Below are 26,125 nucleotides of genomic sequence, written 5' to 3'. Positions count from 1 at the left end.
TAATATATTTTAATTGTAATTTTTAATATTATTTAAAATTATGTTTTCTTAAAATGTAAGTTAAAATCGAAATATTAAAAGCATTTAAATATTTTATTTTTCTATAATTACTTTTTCATATTTATATTTTATTATTAATAATACATTTTATTTTTAAAAAAAATTAAAAAATTATTAAATTTAATATGCACGCTTTTAATCTTTTCATTCATTTTCTATATTTCATATATTTTACAAATTAAATAAATTAACTAAAAATAAATTTTACATTAGTGTTTTAGCTCTTAATTTGATTATTTTTATAACCACATTCATTCGATTATTTTAAGATAATATATGAAAACATCAATTTCGATGAGTTTTTATTTAATTTTTTCTTAGCAATATTTTTTTTTCATGTTTCCTTTCTTTAATCATCAAAATTATTAAAGATAAAAATGGATTTTTTAATATTCATGAATGCCAATTTGGTGTGAATAAGACAATAACTGTGCTTATTAAAAAAAAGGATTTTAAATTATTAAAAAAAAAATCAAAGGTAGTTTCATAGAAGGTTTTAATATATTTTATCTTATTTTAATACCATAAAGAAAAGCTTTTGTCGCTTGCTGGTTTATGGAGAGTTTTTTAGATATCAAGCAAGATTTTTTTTTTTTTTTTCAAAGAGATTTTGAAATTAAAATTAGATCTGATTAGTTGTTATATATATTATTTTTTTAATAAAATAAATATTCCAAGTTGACTCTCCTAACAAGTGTTAGGAGCATAATATTTTAGGTGAATAAATTTAAAAAAAAAAAAAAAGTATCGAATAACTCATCTCACCGTGATTATTTTATTATTTTACACTTATGTCATGTGAATTATTAGGAAAAGAATTTGGAAACAATTCAAATATTGAAACATTGAATCCTGCAAAAGCATACTAGTGAATGACTGGAACCTCTGCAAACCCCGTGACATTAGTTTCAAGACATGGCTTTTCGACTATGTTTGGTTCCATTTCTAGAATAACCCTCATTGCTCCTTGCTTGCCAGTTCTGCTGGGAGGATTGGGAATCTTGACAATGCATGGAAGTAATGGACCTCAAGTATCCCTGCTAAGAAAAGACTATTCCCCAGATTACCTGCTGCAGCTTGTAATGGCTTCATCTTTCTAGCTTATCTAACTTCCAAAGACCTCCCAGTAAAGGTTCTTTCGAGCATGGTGGTGTAACTGATGTTCTGCTGTGGCTCAAGCATTCATCAATATAACAGTAAAATCCATCAAAAAAATCCCATTTGTAAAAAAAGTACCCTTTTCCAGTTATATGAGGACAAATTCCAATTTGTCGAAATGCATCTGTCCAATTGTATTGTTGTCATGCATAATCCCATATTGAATACTCTTGCGCTATAATTCCTACCTTCTCTTGACTACATCTGCAATCCTATGTAGCTATATGAATATAACAGCTCCCAAATTCACTCAAAATTTGTGGTTGCTACCAATGACATTTTTCCTTCACCGTGAACAGAAGCACTAAACAAGAAGCACCCAAATTAGCTACGGTACCATATCATACTTATTACTAGTTCGAAACTTCCTTATTTAAGGAAGGGGGAAAAAATGGCCTATGTAATGGAATATTCTATAATAATGTGGAGAACTAATTTCCTGATGGGAGAACATAAAAGATAAAATGATATGCACAACTGCAGGAGAGCTAATGTATTACGTATCTGCAAAGGCAAATAGAACTATATTGGACAATGTAAAACATAATATATTGCTAGTGATTCAAATGGGGGGAAATTCCATATCTTTCAATAAAGGAGAACAAACAAAAAATTAATCAAGTACCAACAGAAAACAAATAAACATAGAGGCCAAGTAATTTTGACAAACAAATTAGAAAGACCTCAAGCAAAGCAGAAAACTTCATCCATGAGTATGAACAGCTTCCCACACCAAATTCTTTGGAACAGGGTTGGTCATGTCTCTAGCCTGCAAGGCAGCAGTCCTCAGGGTCCTAATTGTGGATTTATTGGCCTCCCAGAAGGACAAACTCCTGTAAGGCAAATTATGCTTCTTGCATAGATCCCTTACCAATGGAGACACCCTCCTCAATTGGCATCTTGGCAACCTGGGAAACAAATGATGCTCAAGCTGAAATTGCAAACCACCATACATCCAATCCATCCAAGATGAGCATGAAATATCCAAAGTTCCACTCGTCTGTTTCTCAAACCAGTCATTCCCATTTGGAGACCCCAGATAAACATTTGCTGAGAAATGATTCAAACAAAATTGAATGTGCTGTAGTGCAGTAACTGTGAAGGATGTAAGCACGAAAATCACTCTCTCTGGCCAATCAGGTAAATAAGAAACAAGAAGAGGAAACCAAGTCCAGAAGACAAGAATTCCCATGATGTTGAGAGCCCTATCTGGAACTCTACGCGTTGAAAACAATAACAAAAATGTCTGTAGATACAGATTTACTCTCGCAACACACATCACAGGATAAAATGTCAAGTGTTGATAACTCACAAGAAACCTAGCCAATGGATCAAAATTCATCTTTCTTCCATAAAAGTATGATCTAATGGAATCGAAAAGACAAGTAGATACCGCAAATACTGGTATATGTTGAAGATCGGGATCATAATCAAGACTATTGCAGGCAAGGTGGTGTGCATTGTGGGTCCATTTCCACCAAGCAATGCTTATCCCTGTCAAGCAATTCCCAGATATAAACTGAGCAAGTTTGTTAAAACGACGACTCAACATTACCTCGTAGTGCCCGGAATCATGACCAACAAATGCACTTTGAATCCAAAGAAATCCCAACAATGCAGCGGAACCCATGTGAGCCCAGAAACTCCGGCACCACAAAACACCATAAACAACGATGCAAAACAAAAATGCAACGCTTGCCAATGAATACAAAGCAACATGCCCTTTCTTTTCAAACAAACCCAATTTGGCGAATTCTGAATAAAGCCTCCTATAGTCCTTGGACACCTCAGAGACCTTGAAATCTTCAAGATAATACCCTGTAAAAAGCTTATCAAGATATTTCCACGCAGTGCCAGGATGATAAGCAATAAATGCATCAGTTACATCTTGGCCAGCCAGATTCAGCAAAGGAGTATCCCCACCCGGATGCTCCTTCACCCAATCTGAAACATCGTACACCTTTCCCTGTATTGAGATCCACAAGTCCCCAGACTTGTTGTGCTGTTTAAGCTCTTCGCTTGTAATGTATTTCTTCTCTCCCTCCATTGAACCAGAAACAATGCACATGTTTGATCAATGAGCCCCCAATGAAACCAAATCAAGGAAATCTCTGTAATCTTTTATCTACATGCGGAGTTTTTTTTTCTTTAATAAACAACCCCATGAACAGGGATTTCTATTTGATTGGGTCTCTCTCTCTCTCTCCCACTTTCTCTCTCTTCTCAATCTGCTTTTTCCTTTCTCAGTAAAGCATTAATAATTTCTAAATATTCAAAATTTAAATCGGTTTATATTATTATATACAAAATTTAAAAACAAAATGTAAACAGCGAAGTTCGCTGTCAAACGGTAACCTTTCGTTGAAGATGAAATTACGCCAGGTAAATCTAACTCCCCTATGCTTTACGCATGGCAGGTTTATCGGGACAGATCATGGAATTCCACAAAACGACCATCCGATTAGAGGAGTTTGATCAGAGCCGTGTGGGTCCTGCAAGAGTGATTGACAATAAACGATGGAGATTATGGGGAAACAGAGGGAATTTTTTACAGCTGGCTTTACAGGGGAGATATACACTATTTTTTAAAGTCTAACCTGCTGTACGAAGATATTTTGGAAACGGTGATCGCAGTGCGGAGATGGATGGTATGGCATATGCCAGACAATTGCTGTCCTGTTCTCTTCTGTCAATAAATACTTATAATAAATGCCTCGGAATTTTTCCACCCCACTAGGCACTAAGCATAGTCAAAATTTGTTAAAAATAATTTATACACAAAGAATATTGAAAATATTTTTTTTAAGATAAAATTATTATTTTATTATAAATAAACTAATATTTTAATTTTAAAAAAATATATTAAAATATTTTTAATATTTTAAAAATTATATTAACTAATTGTTCCATTAAATTTAATAGTGAAATATTAAAAAAATTCAAATATCTTTAATATAAATTGATTAATTAATATATTTAAATTGAGAGATTAATTTATTTATTTATTTAAATTATATAAATTAAATAGTAAAATATTTATTGATTAAAATTAATGAAAAATTTGTTAAAAATATTTTAATATATTTTTTTAAAATTAAGTAAATAACTAATAACTTTTTTTATAATATAAGAATTAAATAGTAAAAATTTTTTAAAAAAATATAAAATTAATAAATTTATTTATAGTAATATTAATAAAATTATTAAGTTCCATGAAATAATTGGCTTTTTTTTTTAATAACAAGTTTTTCTTTTTTTCTTTTTAAATGGTAGCAAGTTTTTTCTTTTTTTTTTTTTTTTTGGAAAGCAGTAACAAGCTTTTCCTTAAAAGTTAACTTTTTAATATCAAAATATTTTATATCAAATTATTTTTTAATATATTAAATATTATAACATGTAAAATTATTTTTCGTTGGAAGGTTAAAACATTTGCTTTTATTGTCAAGATTTAGTTTAAGGAGTTTTTACTTTTTAGAAAGTAATAAATCAAGATTGAAAATAAAAAAAAACTAAGTTGAAAAAAATTTCACTTAAATTATATTTTTATCATTTAAAATTTATATTTTATTTGAAAATAAATATATTAAAATTTCTTTTTATTCTTATCTAGGATCCAAATAAATTGCTGGTAATATTTTTCACCTTTTATTTTTATTTTTTAATTTTATTTTTAAAAGCTTTCTCAATTTGATAAAACCAAATTTCATGAAAAATTTAGTCATCACACGAGTCATTCGATATATATAGATTAATTAAAAAAAATACTTTTCATCTTAAGAAGAAAAAATTAAAATGCTTACTTATAAAATAGGGATTGAATTAGAGACTGAGAGAGTAAAATTCGAAACTTCTCAGATTTAATTAGATATACTTACTATCAGGCTAAATACCTATAAAACAGTTTATATCAAGCGAATATAATAATAATTAAATAAAATATTTCTAAGAAGATATTATTTATTTTAAGTGTATAAATAATTTAATTAATTATATAATAAATCATATTCAATAATTAATTTAATTTGTTTATAAATAACGCTATCTCATAGAAATCATATTCATTAATAAGTAGAAATATTATAATCATAATATAAGATTTCAAAGTCCCATCCTTACTATTTATTGTATAATTAGTAAAAATAAAGTTTACTACTGAAAGAAAAAGTAAAGCTTAATTCTATACTACCAGAAAATGAAAACAGCGTATCAACCATTTGGGATTATGGAAACAATGAACGAATGAATGACATGTTTCCCAAAAATAAATACTTTCCTAAAACGAAAATGATTTTGCTTCTAATTCTCTTACGCCATTTGTTTATTGCTTTTCCTTGAATATGATTTGGTGTTATCAATCCCTTCTTCCTCGCTAAGGAAAAAACTAAGGGTAACCGATACTTTAGTTGGTGCAATTTAATAAAATTTATGTGTATATTTGATTTTTTTTTCTAAGAAAAAGCTATTTAATTATTATAATGATTTATTAAGTTGTTAATAAATAATTAATTTATCGTGTAAAAATTAAAATATGAATAAAATTTTGCGGTATTTAATTATTTTATATAAATTAAACAAAATGAGGCTTCCAAGTAAAGGGGCAGTATGAATTGATAGATCTTGAAGCCATGAGCCGATGTCTATGGTGAATGGCACCTCTCATCAAGATTGAAGGAGCCTCGGATCACTGAGTGTTTGCAACTCAAAATACACATGCTTGTCTTTGTGGTATTGATTCAAAATACTCTAAATATATTTATTGAAAATTACACCTTTCAAGGAACTTAGAAAATATGATCTAAATATTTTTTTTTCTAAAAATAATCATACTTGATTTTTAAATTGAAAAAGAAAAGAGAGTTGATACTATAATTGAAACCATAATAATCAATTAAAGGGTAAGTTATTAACTTATACCAAAACCGACCTATAGCGATTTCTGTTGTTTTCCACTAATACATATTAGATTGTAAAGTTGTTTGTCTTTCATTTGTTGTTTTATAGCTAAGTTTGTATTTAGATGGAGTTGGCCTTAGTTTATTTTTTCCATGTATTTAGTAGAAATCAGCTATACATGTTTTTTTATTAGTGGTTAGCATTTAGTCGGTTCGGTTTAAAATCGAACCAAATTAAATAAATCGAAAATCAAAATTTTAGTATTTATAAAAATCGAACTAAACTGATTTTGATCAGAAATCAAATCGAATTGATTCGATTCGATTCGATTCGATTTGATTGGTTTTGATTTTTAATAAATTTTTTTATTTTTTACACTTTATTTTTAATATTTTAAAATTTAATTAAAATATTTTAATCTTAATATGATTTAATTTCTCTATATTATTGAAAAAATATATTATTATTACTAATCGGTTCAGTTTAATTTTTTTGATTTTTTTCTGATCAAAATCGAATCGAATCAAAATAACCAAAATTTCTGAAATTAAAAATCAAACCGAATCAAAATGTATAAAAAACCAAATCAAAATTTTAAATTAGTTAAATTCGATCGATTTTTTCGATTTAAACCAAATACTGCTGAGTCCTAACTTTTGTCCGTAATTATTTAAAAATTTAATGAACAACGAAATTTATTTTCTTTTAAATTTCATTCAATTTTATGAACAATGACTTGCAAGTAAATTGTGAAAACCAAACATTATATTTTGATTAAAACTTTTATGCTATTAATTATTTTGTAAAATAATTTATAATCATTTTACTCTTAATTAAATATATCAACTTTTAATTATTATTTATAAATTATAAATTATATATTTAATAATTTAAAATTATTTATAAATTTAAATTAATATATCGGTATTTGATATTTATAAATTAAATTTTATAGATTAAATTAAATATTTTCTAAATAAATAATAAAATTAACGAGGGAATTAATTTGATTACGTGTTATAAAATTAGTCTTTTATATTAATTTATTTTAAGAATGTTTTAATTTTTTTTATCTGTCAATTGAATAAACTTGACAGTTCTGTGAGTGGACACGTGTAATCAACCTCATCAATGTATCTTTTTCTGATAAGTGATTTTTAAAATTCTTTTAATCGAAAAATGGAAATCTATCTATTAAACAGATAAAATCTATTTGGCAAAAAAATAAAAAGTAAAATCTACAGCTCATGACCTTCCCACAATACAGAGGAATAGCCCAAGACATTAAAAAATAAAAAAATTATTTAGCTTTTATGGTGTAAAAATAATTATTCATTTATTTATTAATTTTAAAAAATATATTAAAGAAGTTATAAAATTTTTAAAAATATATTAATTAATTAATTTATTAAATTTACTCATTAAGTATTAAAGAAAAGAATATAAAATTTTTAATATAAAGAGATTAATTAATAAATTTTTTAAATTATTAAAAATATTTTAATTAAAATTAAATGAATTTTCTATCAGAAATATAAATAGTAATTTTACTAAAATAAAAAATAAAAACAAGAACCTAGCTAAACGAACGCTAGCCCAACAAACTATCCTATTGAAGAGAAGAGAGGGATTTCCTCTTGAGGGGAAAGCGAGATTACGCTGTATTTGGATCAAAGGCCGCACTTTTTGGGCTTTCCATCTCCCTGTGAGATAGGCTTCAAAGCCTTTATTTATTTATTTATTTATTTTTTTCAAAAAGGGAAAACTCAGTTTCCTTATTATCATATTTTTTCTTATTGATAATTCCAATTATCCAAAAAGATTTTCTATTGACCCTTTCTAATTCTATAGCCAGTACGACTCCCCGTTCATACTCGCACCACATTTCGCCCGCGAAATGGCATTCTCTCGTCTATCTTTAGTTTAATTCATTTTCCCTCTACCCAAATTCACACAAAATCCAAATTCCGATGGCGCTTTTCGTCCACCCACCAGAGATTTCTGCCGTGAAAAGTATTTTTAACCCTAATCCCTACCCTCACGTCATCAAAAGCCTCTCGGTGTTTAGGAGTGATGAGAGGATTCGGTCTAGGGCTAGGACTGGAGCTAGGATCGCTTTTAGAGGTTGTGAGGCTAGGGTTTCGCAGTCGAATCAAAACTTGTTGTTGTACGGTCAATTTTCGGCTCCAGTTAAGCAAGAAAGCAAACAGGAAGAGGAGAAGCAAGATTACTATGTAAATATGGGCTATGCGATTAGGACTTTGAGAGAGGAGTTTCCAGAGCTCTTTTATAGGGAGCTCAGTTTTGATATCTACAGGTTTAATTGATTAATTTCCTTAATTTGTTTATTATTGTGCATTTATCTCTACTTTATTGCTTGCGATATCTTTACAATTATATACATGTTATGGATCAAAGGTGAGGACTATACAATTTGTTCATAGACAGTTTACTTATTGTAAAAGCGTGAAGACCACTTTCTTGCTCATTTTGTATATAAAATCATGCATGACTTCAATCTCTAAAAATGAATTGATTTTTCCTCACAAACAAAAGAATTGATAGAAAATAAATCAATTGAATCAAATTTGGACAAAATTTCTAGATTTCAACAGGGATACTATTTGTGTCCATAATAGAATACGACAGAATATTAGTTGAGGTGCTTCGTTTAATGTGTAGGATTGATGAGCAAAACATTAAACCTGAGTAGGTAATTTGATTTTGTTACTCCAATTCCCTTGTGATTTGGTGGAGAAACCATTGATTTTGATAATGTCACTGCAGCCTTTAACATGGACAGATTAGCAGCACATACATTTCCCCCTAAATGGTTCATTCTTAGCTTGTAGACTTTTTCAGGAAGGCCACTAGATTAGACTTTTCAATTATTCTAGCTTATGTTGTCAGAGGTAGGTAATAATTTTAGCATCAATCATATATTGCAGACATTTAATGTTGAGAAACTCATTTTTAAATTGGAAATGTCGGTAAATTTCAAGGCTTTATTTGGTTGAATCTTCCTATTTGAAACTTACTTACCTCTATGAAAGTAAGTTACTTCTCTTGAAATGAAGGAAATAGCTTCTTTGAATTCCTGGGAAGTTGGGTCAAAATGCCAATCAAACAAACTGAATATATTAACTTTCTTGGAAGTTCGAGTTCCTGAGTTGATTTAGCCCCAACCAAACAAGGGTTAAGTGAACATTGCACAAATATAAAGCTTACAGGAGAGAGTTTTGATACTACTAGTGTTGGATTCACCATTTTTTGATGTTCTATAATTTATGGATGTTAATGATTTTGGTTTGCCACGTCCCACGAAAGTTCATGTACAAGTTAGTTGCTACAAGTAGGTTCTCTAATTTTCACATGATTCTGGCAAAATAATTCTTATTGTTGACTTTCCAGGATGATTTTGGATATTTATCTGTCTAAGAACAATTTCTGTCTTTTAGAAGTGTTTTATTTATTTGTTTTTCTGCGTTTATGATTGTGATTTGTGAATGTGTTGGAGATCAACTATCACTTCCAATGGAATGCCCTTAACCTGAATATGTAAACATATGGTGCTGCTGGAGTGAAATACCTCATTTGTGTCAAACAACTTAATCTACAAGCATGTCATTTCTCCATTACAGGTGCTGTTGACATAGGAATTATATTTTGATTTCTCCTTTACAATTTGTAGGGATGATATCGTGTTTAAAGATCCACTCAATACTTTTGTTGGCATTGAGAACTACAAATCAATCTTTTGGGCTCTGCGATTCCATGGAAAGATATTTTTCAGGGCTTTGTGGGTCGATGTCATCAGTGTGTTGCAACCTGTGGAGAATGTCATAATGGTTCGATGGACTGTGCATGGCATTCCTCGAGTCCCATGGGAGAGTCGTGCCCGATTTGATGGCTTATCCGAGTACAAACTTGACAAGGATGGGAAAATCTTTCAGCACCGGGTTGACAACGTGGCGCTCAATTTACCTCCAAAGTTTCGTGTGTTGGCTGTGGAAGAACTACTCCAATCTGTTGGTTGCCCCTCAACTCCTAAACCAACTTATTTTGAAGTTTCATCTTTTTCTTCAGAGAGAGAATATAGCTCCTGAAGTTCTAAATTTTGCTGTCTGTTGGAGTAAATATTGAGCTTGGTCACCATCTTCACTGTATAAAGCTTGCCTTTGGTTTCCCAGGAGGCACGGGCTATATCAAATATGGATGCTGGTTGTTAATTTTGTCCGTGGATTTCCTGTCCCGTGTAAGATTGTATAAATCTTGTATATATCAATATGCGAGTTAGGTTTGAAGAAGCTTAAGCCTATCCCTAGATGGACAAACATATTAGTTCATCCCCCACCCCTCCCCCTCCTCAGCTGCATTGTCTATGAACAAGAAGGCTATAAGTAATATAATTAAGAATCTCATAGGGAATATGAGCACCGGTAATGTTGATTGTTCCAGTTATTTTTCTTTTGTTGTGAGAAAAATTTATATTCACATCATAATTTTAGTAGGATCAGAGTTAAGAGGAATCAGTGATCACTTTTTTTAGTCACACTTGTATAAAATGAAAATGAGTTTCATTTGTATGATGGAGCCTCTCCATGCGATTGACAGGTCTCCAAGTATATGATTTTTTTAAATAAAAAAAATAAATCGAAACAAGAAGTTGATGCCTTATTCTTAATGTTACCAATGAAAGTTCATTGCAATCCATCACCAAATTGAAGTAGCATCTCTTTTGATGATAATTATTTTGGCAAACTGTGGAACTGCCTTAACTTAGATTCTCATATGTCTCTGTTCCTTGCATTAGTTGTCTCGTGCTTCTGAATCAACCGCACTCCAATGGACGATTCTTCATAACAGACATCACCAAATGAGTATTATCATTATGATGACTGCTATTGATGACATTCTAAAGACTAAGAAAAGAAACATCAAAGCAAATCATCTTTAGCCGTTTTACTTTCACCACACCAATTGATTCGAGCCGAAGAGAGGCAGCGGAGGAATTCAAGGGTAATCATCCATCACTGTTATATCACTCTTGATCAATCACCATCACTGCTGTATGATTAATAATAATAATAATATCTCATTTCATAATTTTAATTATTAATTTACAATATTATGGCATTTTATCTTTAATTAAAGTTTCCTCATGTTTTAATTTAAAAGCTAATTATATATTAATCATTTAGTTTTGGCTAAGTAAGTAATTGCATGCCGAAAGTTATTGAAACGACCCGTTGTTTCCACCGTTTTATCCATTTTTTTAAACAGAGTTTAACAGAATTTATCTTTTGTTTTTTAATTATCTTTAATTGTTAGTACCAGCCAAGACAATATCCAACGGTGACCTGCCCGATCTCTGCCAACCTGGTTGACCAAAGTCTGTAAGTTGACCATTGACTTGATTATTCTACAGAATCGGACCGGACTAGGCTCCGGCCCACAGGGCATTCGGTGCCTTAACTCGGGGTAACATCGTCTTTTAAACCATATTGTGAAAGAAAGCGACGATTGCCGTTAGTTTTTTCCCCGCTCCAAAGCTTGTCAACTACCTCTGCCTGCCACCACAACAATAAACACTCACAAATTAATAAATGCCTTCTCCGAGAGCCAAAGTCATTTTAACTTGCTATTAACTCCATCAAATTACTACAGTTTCCGCTCGCCTGGAATCGCTTCTAATCTACTTCACTATCTCTCTCTCTTCAACTTTCCACTTTTCGGTTTTCTCTCTCTTTCTCCACTTGGCTTAGGCTTAGCTCTCCTACCATAACCTACCCCCCCAAATCTAACCATTAATATATTACTTATTACACATTCATTTAATGTTAGGGTCTAAACTTTTCTTTGATTTTATGCGTCTAGGGTTTGTGTTTATCAATTCATTTTCTTAAAATTCCATAACTGACGCTTTAACAACTGAGAAAATGGAAATGGAGCTAATCCGGCCGGAAAATCCGGCCATGACCTTCGATGAGGTTTCCATGGAGCGCAGTAAAAGTTTCGTCAAAGCTTTGCAGGTATTTTTTTATCATAAATTATGTATAATTTTGCAACAGATCTGCTTTTATTTGAAGTTTCTGCGTGATTGCTATATGGCATCTAGTTGTTTATATGTGTATTGGTTTCTTGTATCTTATTTATTTTGTTTTGTTTGTGGATTGCTAAGTATAAGCTGTTTCATTAACGAGCTCGCCGTGGAGCCAATGCTTTATAAGAGTTACTGCTGATCAAGTGCCTTGTATGTAGGAATATGATAGTTATGGTGTTGATTTTACAGGAGCTCAAAAACTTGAGACCTCAACTTTATTCTGCTGCAGAATATTGTGAGAAGTCTTATCTTCATACTGAGCAGAAGCAGATGTAAGGCCTTTCTCCACTTATGCTTTTACTCGATGGACTCATTAAACGATTTAGCTCTATTTGCAAGTTATTGCGAAAGCATAGTCAGTTACCCATACCAGGATTGAATAGGAGAGAGTTGCTGAGTAAGGGTGACCTTATGACTCTAAAGATTATCAATACTATGATCCTACTGATAATTTAGTATAGTTTTGTGACATTGTTTTATGAAACAATTTAATACATAGATACGAGTACTTGGAACTTTTCAAAAACTACTCATGGTGCCCTAATAAAGTTAGATGACTCTTTTGTCTAACTTTGAACTGTTAGTATGTGGGATATAAGAAATCACTGACTGGTTAACTTTGGTAGCTGGCCATCAATGTTTAGATGTTGGTAATTGTCTGGTAGTTGTTGGAAGCCAAAATCCCAACTGCCAATAATTTGAAATCCCATTTGTTATAATTTTGATTGTAATTTTGAGCTGTCAATCAATGTATCTTGAAAAGTTTTCCCCACCGCTAACCTTACCAAATGCCTTAAAGTAATGGTTGGGAGACTAAACACTAATCGTTGGTGTCAAATAGCTCTTCCAAACACCCCCTTAGGTCTATACTTGGAGAGTTAACTGATTATTTGTTTAGATCATTTCTAGAGCTGATAATAGGAGAAACAACAAGGCATGCATTTCTGGATGAATTAACATGTACTTGTTTTCATCATGTATGCCTACAAGTTTATACCTTTGATGAGGGTGTTTAATGTGACTTCATGGAACTAGTATACCCTAATTCTGCTTTATTGGCTTTTGTCATGGAATAGGGTGCTGGATAACCTGAAAGATTATGCTGTGCGAGCCCTTGTTAATGCTGTTGATCATCTTGGCACTGTGGCTTACAAGTTAACTGACCTTCTTGAGCAACAAACTTTAGATGTATCAACCATGGAGCTAAAGGTTTCTTGTCTAAATCAGGTATTTTTTTTCCTGTATTTCTGCCTGAATGTCTTGTAAAGGTATCAACTCATTAGCTTGTTAATATCAGCAACTTTTTACGTGCCAAACATATACGGATAAGGAAGGTCTTAGGCAGCAGCAGTTGTTGGCATTCATCCCAAGACATCACAAACATTATATATTACCAAGTAAGATTAGTTACTTTAGCTTCTTGTTGGGAGGCATTTTGTTTCTCACTGATTTATTTTCTTTTGTCCTCTGGTTATCCTAGATTCTGTTAACAAGAAGGTACACTTTAGCCCTCACATTCAAACTGATACAAGGCAAAATCCATTTCAAGCTAGATCTCGTTTTCAGCCTTCAGGTATAGGGTTTCTCAGTACAGCACATACTCTTTTGTTTATTTATTTTTGCATTTAATTTCCACATTTATTGGGAAGGATTATCAAATAACTTATTGTGTTAACTCAGGTTCCCCAGCCTCTAAAACTCTTTCCTGGCATTTAGCATCTGAGACCAAGTCTACATTGAAAGGGGCTTCACAAACTTTGATGAAGTTAGTGGATAAAAACACTTGCATCTGCTTTTCTGTTTATGTATCTATTGCCAATAATGGCGTTTGAGATGCAAAAACATTTGATATAATCCTTATCATGCAGTGCTGAAAATGCCAAAACTTCTGGAAAATCTTCTGCAGTTTTTCAACTATTAGGTAGGTATAAGATAAATAGTAATTTTGTGACAGATGCATTCGATATAGAAATCATAAACATCTAAATATCCCATACGTTGGACCCTTATGATAGCAGATAAAGAAGAGAATTCACGGACAAAGCCATCAGGAGCTCTTTCTCAACTATCAACTGGAAGTCCTGCTTCTGGTGTAGTCATGCAACGCAGGGTAATGTCAAAATCAGCAAAAACACAGACATGCCCAACATTCTTCTAAGTACATGGTTGATTATTAAAAAATAATAATGAATAAATAAGAGGAAATAAAATTGTTTAATATTAGCTATTCCTTGTTTTGTTGTTTGCTTGAGATTTTTTTTTTTGGCTTGATCTCCTGTAATCCATTTGGATGTAATGCCTTTTTCAGAAAGTATTTCATTTCATATATTTGTTGATATCTTCTATGAAACCACTTTAAAAGGTCAATGCCTCATTAGCTCATGCTCAGCTGTCAAATGCATTTAACTGTTTTTTATTCCTTTTGCCTGCCCTACGGGTCTGAGCAGAGCTAACACTTTGGTTCCGAATGGTGTATGAGTTCTGGCTCTGTAAATTCTTCATCTTATATATAAGCATGAATGATAGTTGGTATAAGTCTTAATCCAGATGAGTGGAGTTGCTTGACAAAATAGGCCACATGTGTACCTAGATTCACCTTCTGCGATTGCAAATTGTGGGAAGCTGGTTCATTCTTTTATTCGTGATGCAACCTGCAAAAGACTTCCAGCTTTTATTCTCAGTTTTTTGTGTCTCTAGAATTATGGATTTCAATTGTAAGGATAGAGAATTACCATATTCTACCCTGGACATGTATACAAACTTGCTGTTGGTTATCTGCAAATAATCATGGTTTTGGTTGTCTTAAATTAAACGTGGTGGATGATAAGAAACTTCATGTACCTTAGATGGATGAATTGTCACTCAAATTTCTATCTGAAGTGACAATCAACTACCTTGTAAGAGAAAGTAGTGTGTATTCAATTATGATGTTTGCTTGGATTAAAATATTTAAGAGCTGCAGTCTCTTTAAGTCTAGATGACTTGGTTAATGCCACATGCCTTGAACAAAGGTGTGCAGCAAGTTGCTTGATTTATATTTTTCCTTGGTAGAGCATGATATTTTGATGTTGTAATCTTTGAGGAAAGTGGAAACATGAAATGCTACAAACTGATTGAATTTTAGTTGGTGATTTAACGGTCACTTCAGTTCATGAAATCCATATGAAAAATTTGTCTAGACTCTAGGATCAAGCAACTTGAACCATCCTCAGCTAATTAATGGATATATTGTGTATGCAGTTCATGAAATCCATATGAAAAATTTGTCTAGACTCTAGGATCAAGCAACTTGAACCATCCTCAGCTAATTAATGGATATATTGTGTATGCTAGTTAATATAATTCTAGGATACTTGAGGTATGTGAATTTTTGTTTTTTGTTGGTTGGAATATATATGATCATGTAACAGACAAGACAAAAAAAAAAAATTTCAGATCATATCTTGGCTTGTAGGTACTTATTGCCTGAATGAGAGTATATTTTGACTTAGGATATGCTTCTTTTCATAGAGTTCCCCATAGCTAATAATTGCTTACTAGTTTCTGCAGACAAGTTACTGAACATTAAAGATATGCCAAAGAATCCAACGATTGAGAAAGCCTCATCTTTAATGTCCATTGAAGTATCTTATTTGATTGATGATTCTGGTGGGACTTTTCCCTCCAGCATATCTGCTGTGGGAATAAATGCATTTTAAACTTTTCACTTAGCTAGATAACTGACCATACGTTTCATTCCATTCTGAATTTCTGATGTCTTTGCATGTATCCTTTCAGACCTGAAACCAGTAATACAAAATAACTAGAGCTGAAAAATCTCTTTTTGCAGGAAGCATTGGAGGGTTCTAAGCCTTTGACAGCATTCAGGTCATTTGATAACCCAAGGCGTGAGGTGGTACGTGCTCCTGCTCGCAGTAAAAGTGTGCTGTCAGCTTTCTTTGTTAAACAGAAAATACGAAACTGAAGGCTGGCCCTATCTCATGCCTCGACAAAGCTAATTGTTTATGCCACCCGGCATGCCTTGCTGCTACATCCATCGAGCTGGCAGTAAATATCTCTTGTGCTTGTCGATGATGAGCTCTTGGTCACTAAAAGTTAATTGCAGGCTAATTCTTACACTTGATCCTAATAATGAGCATATTGTGCATAAGAATCTGGTAGTGAAGATAATGACGATTGTCTTTACCCCTGCGTTATGTTGATAATGCTAATAATTGTGGGTGGTTGTTGATAATGTTGATAGTTCAAGTTACAGTATTTCAGGTAGTCAAGACCAATAAAACGAAATTATGTCTCATTCATGAGATCAGATTTAGTGTTCGTCCTGATATAGAGATATGTTCCACTCTGTGTTTGTTGTCTAAGCTTTTATAACTTTAGTAATCTCTTAGCAATTCTATGAATAATATTTCGTCATCATTATGTGCTTCTTACTATTTTTGCTCTCACTTGAGAAGTTATGTGAATTCATCATTTTGCTTTGTTGTTTTTGTAGCTGCTAATCTATCAAATCAATTTTCTTCTTCATATAAATAGGAGCCTTAGGCTACAGACGTGGAAAATATTTATTTTTTGAAAATTCATTTTTAATAAAATAATTTATTTTTTATTATTTTATTGTAATATTCAATAAGAAAAAGTAATAACAAGATTTATATATTGAAAATTCAGTGGTAGTTTCAAAGTTTAGAAAAATAATTTTCTTTTTTAAGAAGTTTTCTTTAAAATAATTTAATTTCTTTACCAGTAAAATTTATTATCTGAATTTTTTCTAAATGTTCTTAAACATTAGAAAGTGTAATGCGTGAAGAACTATTTTCCTTTGAATAGTTTTTTTTTTCATTTAAAACTATCGGACACTAGAATAATTTGATTTTCATTTCTATTTTTATTTTGCTTTTCTCCACTCTGAGTACAGGAAGCATTATAAAAGCCTGAACGAGCAAATTATGTGCCAAATCAAATGGGTAAAGAACAATAACGATAAATGTTAATCGGAAGAAAACTAAGCTAACAATTAAAAATTAAATATTTTTTCAAATTAAAATATAGAAAAACAAGAGAAATTACATATAAAAATAAAATAGATGAAATTAAATTAAAAAATTGTAAAATAAATTATTTATACACCTTTAACATATATTACAATTAACACATATAACATTATATTTTTAAAATTCAATATATTTTATTAAAACTTAATAATTTAGTCTTCATATTTTGGCTGCATCAAATTAAATATCCTTCATTTAATTTTTCATTAATTATTTTTAAAATAAATATTAAAATTATCATTCAATTTAATTTTTATATTTTAACTTTATTAAAATGGAAAAAATCTTAAATTAATAAAGTTAAAATATAAAAATTAAATTTTTTAATTTTTAAAATATAAAATCATATATATTAAATTTGATATGTCTAGAATAAAAGTAATTTGTTGAAATTATCAGGCCGGGCTACTTGTAATTACGGCTGCTTAGGATCGGACCCTGTACTGATCGAAGCGGGTACGGATCTAAACCAAACTCCAAACTGCAAATACTGGAAAAGCAAATTCATTAATCCACACTCTTTCTCACTGGGCAACACATGAACAAAATCACAGATCTGATCTCAAGATACTGTATTGTTTAGAAACACTTGAAAGCTTTTCAATTCTCGATCCAAACACTTTTGAAACTTGTATTCTACTTCAAATCCTTTCTCGCCTGAAAATAGGTACAATTGAGCTAAACAATGCCATCGTTTTTGCACCAAAGGCCTCTCTACAGTGCACTTTCTGCTCCATACCCAATATCACCACGCTATTCCTTCAACTCCCAAAGACAAATTTCAATATTTAGTCGCACAGGCCTCATAGTTTTGTTCTCTCTTATGCTAATTCTTGGGGTATTCATGCCATGGACGGGGATGCCTCAGGGCATCTTCTCGGTGAGTAAACCCTCTCTTACTAAATGGCGTCAGTACACTCTGGCTCAAGCTGCGTCATTTGTGGCCAAGAATGGGACGGTGATTGTTTGTGCAGTTAGCCAGCCTTACTTGCCGTTTCTTAACAACTGGTTGATTAGTATTGCAAGGCAAAACCACCAAGACAAGGTGCTTGTCATTGCTGAAGATTATGCCACGCTTTATAAGATCAATGAGAGATGGCCTGGCCATGCCGTGCTCGTTCCCCCAGCTCCTGATTCCCAAACTGCCCATAAATTTGGTTCTCAGGTATAATTCCCATCCATTTTTAATTACTGGGTTTCATTTCTTTCTTCCATTAAAGGCATCTTTAAGCTTTAAATAACTCGCCAATGGTCATAGCATTTATAGTCTCGATGGATGACTTATTTCTGTTTATTGAGTTACTATTTTCAGCCAATTGAATTACTTATATGGAGCTGGCTTGGCTACATCACTTACTATTCATTGATAAATAGCCGCATTGTACTTGGTCCAATTTTCAGTTAGAATTGGATAAAATGGAATTTGGAATTTCAATTTCTCAGTAATCATGGTAATGCTGGTTTTCAGAATCCTTTTCCATTTCCCTATGTGGTCTGCTAAACGAGAGCTTACTCTTTGTTCTTCTTTTCCTGCCATCGTTTGGTTATTGGTTTGTTTGGCACTTTTTGTGATTGACTTCATTAGTGTTCTGACTCTGACATGATCTTGTTGGGGTTCCTTGCGTAGGGATTCTTCAATTTCACATCCCGAAGACCTCGTCATCTGCTGCAAATTTTGGAGCTTGGGTATAATGTAATGTACAATGATGTTGATATGGTCTGGTTAGGAGATCCGTTCCCCTATTTGCAGAGAAAGCATGATGTGTACTTCACTGATGATATGGCTGCTGTATGTATGCTAACTCTTATTTTACATTGTATTTTTCGAACATGGAGCAACTGATACCCAGATGTGTATCTCCTCTACTGGTGACTACAATGTACTACTTATCAGAAATTTTATTGTTTTGAAATTCATATTTCAAATGTCTATCAATTTGCATACCCAATTAAAATCAATCTGATACATCGCTGCAGGGGCTGGATATAAAATGCTTAGAAACTTTTATTGTGAAATTGGACCAGTTTTTGAATTACTTTCATTGAGTACTACCTTGTACTTTCATTCTGTCAAGCTGCAGCTTTTAAAATCCACTGTATGCAGGCTATGTACTAATTAAGCCACAGCTTATTGGTATTTCTTGTTGAAAATAGACCTCCGTAATTATACATTGTTTTGTGCCCAAGGAAGGGGCCACACTGCGCTGTTGTTGAAGTATGTTTAAATTGACATGAATTTTGATGATATTGGTTGTGATGCCCTTTTGATATTACTGCATCCAGCCCTTCAAAAAACTTTGCTACTGATTTGTTGTTGAGAACTTGAGATTTCCTAGGTTATGCATATGCTTGTTTGTTCATGGTAGAGTTTGTTATATTTGTCATAAGATTTGCAATGCTTTCATTCTTTGGATGTCCAGGTGAAGCCTCTGAACCACTCCCATGATTTACCACCTCCAGGTAAGAAGGGGCGCACTTATATTTGCAGTTGCATGATTTTCCTGCGCCCTACTGGTGGAGCAAAACTAGTTATGAAGAAGTGGATTGAGGAACTTAAAGCTCAGCCATGGTCTAAAGCAAAGAAATCAAATGATCAGCCTGCTTTCAACTGGGCACTAAACAAAACTGCTGGACAGGTTTTTTCTGTTTGCTGTCTCATTGTTGCCTTTTTACTTTATATAGAATCTGGGATACTTTATTTTGGTTTACAAATTTCTAGAATAGCACCTGTTAGGGTATATGAAATGGTTAGTTGCCTTAGGGTGTGGCTTTATTACTAGCATCACATTTAAAAGGACAAAGAGTAGCATTTCATGCCTTTACTTAAATTTGCGCTGCATATAGCATAAAATTGATCTTGAATCCTCCTGGTTGTTGTGGATGTACGATATTCTCTGTAGGTGGACCTGTACCTGCTGCCACAGGCCGCGTTCCCAACGGGGGGATTATATTTCAAGAACCAGACATGGGTGCAGGAAACTAAGGGAAAGCATGTTATCATTCACAACAATTACATCACAGGTTTTGAGAAGAAGATAAAACGATTCCATGATTTTGGGCTCTGGTTGGCAGATGATCATTATCAAGAGTCCCCACTTGGCAAATTATGATGAGTTGAAATACCAATAAGCTATTTCTGGAGAACCAAGTCACCAGTTTCTCAAACCTTGGAGAAATGCAGGTTACAAATTTGGGTTATTTTCCACCACCAACCGCCAATCATGGAATCATGTCGAAGAGTATGAAGCATTAAGCGTATGGTGCTCATTTCTTGAGTTCTTTTTAGAGATATTACGGTTTACTTTTTCTTTTTGGGTACACGTCAGGGTGGATTGGCACACTGTATTCTGTTTGATGGAAATTTTCACGCATTGAACTGTAAAAAACCTGCTTGTCATTTTTTTTTTTCTGAAATGAATTAGGTGGCAATTCCCCCATTTTGACAATATTGCGCATCCTAGAGTTCTACCATTGGAGCTATCCAATTGGTCATGGGTAGTTGCTTAGCATTTTTTGCAAATGCAATCTTCTGTGCATAATGAAGCTCTTCATCAGACCTTAATTAAATAATCAGGTAAATTATTATTAAATTCTTAAATTTTTATTAAATTAATTAGTTGGTTTCATTTCAAAATTATTTTATTAAACACATCTCTCTAAATAATTTACACAATGTACTGAGAAACCCCCAAATATCACCATAGTTATAGATAACAAGTTCTATTTGGTTGGATTCGGTTAATTAATTATTATTTTTTTAACAAAAGGATTGCTGTATTTGCGAATATGGCCACTTGCAACTGATTTATATTATGCTGATATGATATTATTACTTCCCTATATAATTATATTCATTGTGTGTGGTATTTTTCTATAATTAATGTATTTTTAATTTATTTTTATAATTAAATAAAAATGTGATTTCTTTATTTAAAAATAATTATAAATAAAAAAATTTCCCATTTCAAAAAAAATAAAAATAAAAAAATTTTACTTTATGAAAACAAATTTGTAATGGAAACTTCCTTGCTTTTATATCCTAAAATTTAGAACAGTGGTGAGGGTCGGTTTGATTTAAAATCAAACCGAACTGAATAAATCAAAAATCAAAATTTTAATATTTATGAAAACTGAATCAAATCGATTTTAGTCAAAAGCCGAATTGAATCGAATCGGTCTAATTCAGTTCGATTCGGTTCGATCGATTTCGATTTTTAATAAATTATTTATTATTTATTATTTATTTTTAGAATTTTAAATTTTAATTAAAATATTTTAATTTTAATATAATTTAATTTTCTATATTATTAAAATTTACATATTATTATCACTAAATCGATTCGGTTTGATTTTTTATTTTTTTCTAATCAAAATTGAACTGAATCAAAATAATTAAAATTTTTAAAATTAAAAATCAAATCGAACCGAAATCAATAAAAAATTAAACTGAAATTTTAAATTAATTCAATTTCAATAATTTTTTCAATTTGAACTAAATTCTTCTCCCCCAATTTAGACTGCATCACCGGGGATATTAGCATTTTTATATTTTAGGAAGAAATGTATAATAAAATAAATATTGAATGAGGAAATTGTTCATCCTCGAGTGGGGGAAAAAGTTGTCGTATACATTGTTCCTTGCTATATTAAAATTTAAATAAAACTAGTCCTCCGTTTTTCTCACTGGAATTTTTATTTTTAATTATTATTATTATTATTATTATAAATGCAAACAAATTCAACCCATAAGTTTTTTTATAGTATTTATCTATTTATATTTTATATGTTATAAGATAGCATGCCCGATAATGTTCAGATCCGATCAAGAATAAATTTAAAGTGTATTTTGATAAGTTTAGTTTGGCTTATCCTTCTTACTTCTTTTATTTCTCTTTCTCTTTTATTCTTTAGTGATTTGCAACCGTCATTCTGTGTTTATACTTTTCTGTTACGGTCTACAAACAGATTCCACATGAATTCATATTGATGTTGACTCCCCTCTCCTTCTTTCACTGAACTTAGCAAAGCATTCTTATGCTCTTTTTTATCCGAGCTGAAGGAGTATTCAGCATAAAGTCAGCTAAAGTTTGGACTTTAATTGTTGTCCGAGGTCAGTAAATGAGGCAGTACGAGCTGATTTCTATTGACTATGCTAGCATCCGTCCTGAAGTTTCAGGCATGTATAAGATAGGGCTAATCAATTATCACTACTCCCTAGTGGCCTTCCAAATACATTCTGAATTTCCTCACTGCCAATAACAAAGTGAATGCCAGTTTCTCAATATTCATATTCTTGACTTCGGCGTGTTTAAGTACCTTACTGACGTAGAAGATGGGCTTTTGGATCTCCGTCTCTTCTCTTACTAGTACGGTGCTTACTGCCTGTTCGGATGCAACCAAGTAGATCAACAGCTCTTTTCCTACCAGGGGACTGCTAAGCACATGTGAAGAGCTAAGATATTCCTTAAGGCTTTTGAATGCCTCTCGACAATCCTTCGACCATTCAAAGTTCGAGACTTTCCATAGCTTCTTGAAGAAGGGTAGACATCTCTATGCCGACTTGGACACGAATCTGTTAAGTGCTACTACTCTTCCCATGAGTCTCTGTACATCCCTTACATAAATTGGCTCGGGATACTTAGAATGACTCCTACTTTCTCTAGATTTGGCTTTATGCCTTTCCCACTGACCATGTAGCCTAAAAATTTCCCTCTTTTGATGAAGAAAGTGTACTTCGCTGGGTTCTACCTCATTCTGTATCGCTGTAGTACCCGGAAGACCTCTTCTAAGCCAGTCAAGTATTGCTGAAAAGTCTTGCTTTTAACTACCATGTCATCGACGTACACCTCCATATTTCTCCTTATTTAATCTTTGAAGATTTTATTCATCACTTGCTGGAATGTTTCCCCGACATTTTTTAACCCCAAAAGCATAGCCTTGTAGCAATACGTCCCGTCTTCAGTTATGAAGTATGTCTTCTCTTCATTCAACCTGTCCATAGGGATTTGATGATACCCTGACATAGCATCTAAAGACGATAAATAGTCAAAGTCAGCCATAGAGTCAACCAGTTTATTATTATCTAGGAGGGGATAACAATCTTTTGGACAGGCCTGATTTAAATAAGTGAAGTCCATACATATTGTATACTTCCCATTGGCCTTTTTCACTAACATAGGGTTCGCTAACCACTGTGAGTACATTACTTCCCTAACAAACCCAACCTCCTCTAATTTCTCCACCTCTTCCCTCGTAGCCTGCTGTTTTTCCTTTCTGAAGACTCCCTTTTTCTGCTTGACTAGCTTGGCTCCAGGGAGGATGTTCAGCTTGTGGGTTATCACTTTAAGATCAATCCTTGGCATATCTAAAGGCTTTCAAGCAAAGTTTGAGGCATGCCCCCCGAATTAAAGCCATTGTAGCTTCCTTCTGACTTTCTTCCAGGCTTAAATTGATGCTGAAAACCCTATCGCTTTTTTCTCTAAATAATGGGAAGGTCTCCAGCTTGTCCAAAGCCTCGGTCCTCGCCTCTTTTTTTTCATCTTGGACCTCCATAACTTCAGAGTTTATTTCTGGTTAGGCGCATTGTTCATCTACTGTGGGCCAGGTATATAGCTCTGTCCTCCTCCTGTCTTCCCTGGATGATTTCGACCCCTGCCTCTGTCAGAAACTTTATGGTCAAATACTGAATGTTAATCACTGCTTCAAAGTCATAGAGCATCGGTCTCCCCATAATGGCATTGTAGCTCAGGGTAACTTCATGACCAAAAATAATGTGTAGTGAGTCCGTGATAGAGGCGTTCCTCTAGGGTGAGGTCTACCTTTACTTTTCCTTCCACTACTATCAGGGTTCGCTCTATCCCCTTGACTGGGGCTTGATACTTGACCAACTATTCTTCATGTATCTTCATTTGCTGGAATACCTTATAAGGTAGTAGATTCACTTTGTTGTTATCATCTACTAACACTTTTCGAACCCTGAAGTTATGGATGACGGTCTCGATGACCAAGGCATCATCATGAGATATATGTATTCCCTGCGCATCCTCCGAGGAAAAGGAGACGGTTATTAGGGAATATTTAGTGACCTGCATCACTTTTGTGCTGCTTCCATCTTCATTTCTACTTTTCTTCTTCCCTCTCCGGCTCATATGGCCTCCAATCCCTCCTACAATCATATAGATTGTCCCGCTGAAGCCATCGTTCACTGGGACTCCAATCTGTCTCCTGGGCCTTTTCCCCGCGACATTTTGCTGTTGCCTCTAACTCTCTGGCTTCTTCACAAAATTTTGGAAGTGGTCTCTCTTGATGAGCTTTTCTATCTCGTTTATCAACTAGTAATAGTTGTTTGTGTTATCGCCATGAATCCTGTGGTATTGGCAATATTTGTTCGGGTCTCTTCTATTTGCTTTTGTCTATATGGGCTGGGGCCACTATATGAAATCTTTGTCTTGGACGGCCACGAGCACTTTGGCTCTGACATGTTCAAGAGGGTGATCTCAATGGGGAGCCAGGATTGATAAGGTCTCTGTTCCTTTCTCTCCCACCGGTGTTTGTTCAATGCCTCTGGTCCTTGATCCTACCTCCTCTCCTGCCTGTCTTGTCTTTTGTCTTCCCCAGTCTTTTCTCTCTCTCTATCATCCTTGGCAAACTTGCTTATGGTCAAGGCGTCGTCTTACCTTGTATACTTCTCTACTCTTTTCATCAACTCCGCTAGAGTAGTAGGGGGCTTTCTACATAATGACTCGAAGAACTCTGGGGAGGTAGTGCCCTTCTACATAGCTTCTACAGCTATTCCTTCATCAAGCTTAAGTATTTGCAAAGCCTCAGAGTTGAACCTAGCCACATACTCTTTTAAGGATTCGTTCCTCCTCTGTTGAACGATCTCTAAATAGCTTATCTTTCTCTCTGCAGGGACCCTAGTGATGAATCTGCCAATGAACACGCTGGCCAAGTCAATGAAGCTCTTAATACTTCTTGTCTCCAAGCTGTTAAACCATGCCTGGGCTGGTCCTGTTAAGGTGGTAGGAAAAATCTTGCACATCAAGGCATCCTAGTGGGTCTGCAGTTCTATGAATGTCTTATAGTTCAAGACATGCTCCTTAGGGTTTTCCGTCCCATCATAAGCTGCCATTAATAGCATCATGAACTTCTTAGGAATAGTTTCTTGCTGAATCTGTCTCACAAATGGTGATGAGGTTGGTAATAAGGGCTACTATTGCCTCGTACTGCCAACTCTGTCAGTAGTTGCTCATTCAACCTTTCTAACTCTAATCTATATCTATGTCTTCCCTTCTGGGCCTCTTCTCCAAACGGTAGTTTCTTTCTAGATCTTCACTCTTCGACCTTCCTACTGGCTCGGAGGAGTAGCTCTCAGTCTCATCATTCTCAATGAGCTCTCTTACTACCCTGCCTCTTGTTTTGGCCATCGGCTTGTTTCTTTGACTGGCCTCTCCATCTCCGTCATCTGCTCTCCTACTGTTATGCTAAAGGGCTTGACAGTTTAATGTGGGTTGGGGTTCATTAATATTGAACTCCTCAACGGCAGGTGGCACACTCAACGGGGTGCTGAGCCCTCTTTGTTGCAATATCTAGTCTAGCCATTGGGCAATATTCTGTAACTGGAGAGCCATACTTTGTAGGTCTTGGTAGGATAAGGTAGTTCAAAGCACGGTTCCGGTTGAGCTCAGTGAAGGGCTTAACAATATAGGGAGTTGGTTTAATGGGGTAGTTGGGCTAGAGAATGAGAACTGTGGTCCTTTTTGAGTTGAACTTAGGTTGTTCGAGGTGTTTTCAGTATGATTTTTGACGTGGTTGGCCATGTAGATCTTAGTGGGTGAAATGAGGATGAGAATTTCGG

General features: G+C 33.3%; 4 protein-coding genes across 4 annotated transcripts; 3 read left to right on the top strand and 1 right to left on the bottom strand.

The window, feature by feature from the left end:
• Positions 1–1,745: 1,745 nt before the first annotated feature.
• Positions 1,746–3,481, bottom strand: LOC110620626 (delta(8)-fatty-acid desaturase 1). Its single transcript, XM_021764431.2, has one exon. It carries the CDS (start codon positions 3,284–3,286, stop codon positions 1,922–1,924), a length of 1,365 nt encoding a protein of 454 aa, XP_021620123.1. The 5' UTR covers positions 3,287–3,481; the 3' UTR covers positions 1,746–1,921.
• A 4,426-nt stretch (positions 3,482–7,907) lies between these two features.
• Positions 7,908–10,568, top strand: LOC110615014. The gene is made up of 2 exons (XM_021756720.2): positions 7,908–8,428; positions 9,803–10,568. The coding sequence occupies exons 1-2, from the start codon at positions 8,082–8,084 to the stop codon at positions 10,215–10,217; spliced, it is 762 nt and encodes a 253-aa protein (XP_021612412.1). The 5' UTR covers positions 7,908–8,081; the 3' UTR covers positions 10,218–10,568.
• Positions 10,569–11,613: 1,045 nt separating this feature from the next.
• Positions 11,614–16,647, top strand: LOC110615003 (protein ABIL1). Its single transcript, XM_021756710.2, is given in 10 exon segments — positions 11,614–12,143; positions 12,404–12,486; positions 13,291–13,441; positions 13,512–13,611; positions 13,695–13,787; positions 13,895–13,979; positions 14,083–14,135; positions 14,233–14,324; positions 16,044–16,164; positions 16,167–16,647. Coding segments are annotated over 10 exon segments (993 nt in total). The 5' UTR covers positions 11,614–12,050; the 3' UTR covers positions 16,289–16,647.
• Positions 16,648–17,679: 1,032 nt separating this feature from the next.
• Positions 17,680–20,712, top strand: LOC110617579 (UDP-D-xylose:L-fucose alpha-1,3-D-xylosyltransferase MGP4). The gene is made up of 4 exons (XM_021760468.2): positions 17,680–18,433; positions 18,896–19,057; positions 19,689–19,904; positions 20,169–20,712. The coding sequence occupies exons 1-4, from the start codon at positions 17,954–17,956 to the stop codon at positions 20,376–20,378; spliced, it is 1,068 nt and encodes a 355-aa protein (XP_021616160.1). The 5' UTR covers positions 17,680–17,953; the 3' UTR covers positions 20,379–20,712.
• Positions 20,713–26,125: the final 5,413 nt, after the last annotated feature.

Source organism: Manihot esculenta, chromosome 1 (genome assembly GCF_001659605.2).
Source record: "Manihot esculenta cultivar AM560-2 chromosome 1, M.esculenta_v8, whole genome shotgun sequence".
Classification (NCBI taxonomy): Eukaryota; Viridiplantae; Streptophyta; class Magnoliopsida; order Malpighiales; family Euphorbiaceae; genus Manihot; species Manihot esculenta.
Note: the sequence above shows the minus strand (reverse complement) of the source record. Positions and strands in the feature narration are given on the sequence as shown.

Excerpts from the sequence above, each read along its gene's own strand:
- LOC110620626 (XM_021764431.2), bottom strand. The coding sequence starts at position 3,286 with ATGTGCATTGTTTCTGGTTCAATGGAGGGAGAGAAGAAATACATTACA.
- LOC110615014 (XM_021756720.2), top strand. The coding sequence starts at position 8,082 with ATGGCGCTTTTCGTCCACCCACCAGAGATTTCTGCCGTGAAAAGTATT. Across the intron at positions 8,429-9,802 it reads CTCAGTTTTGATATCTACAG|GGATGATATCGTGTTTAAAG; the intron begins GTTTAATTGATT and ends TACAATTTGTAG.
- LOC110617579 (XM_021760468.2), top strand. The coding sequence starts at position 17,954 with ATGCCATCGTTTTTGCACCAAAGGCCTCTCTACAGTGCACTTTCTGCT. Across the intron at positions 18,434-18,895 it reads CCCATAAATTTGGTTCTCAG|GGATTCTTCAATTTCACATC; the intron begins GTATAATTCCCA and ends TTCCTTGCGTAG. Across the intron at positions 19,905-20,168 it reads TAAACAAAACTGCTGGACAG|GTGGACCTGTACCTGCTGCC; the intron begins GTTTTTTCTGTT and ends TATTCTCTGTAG.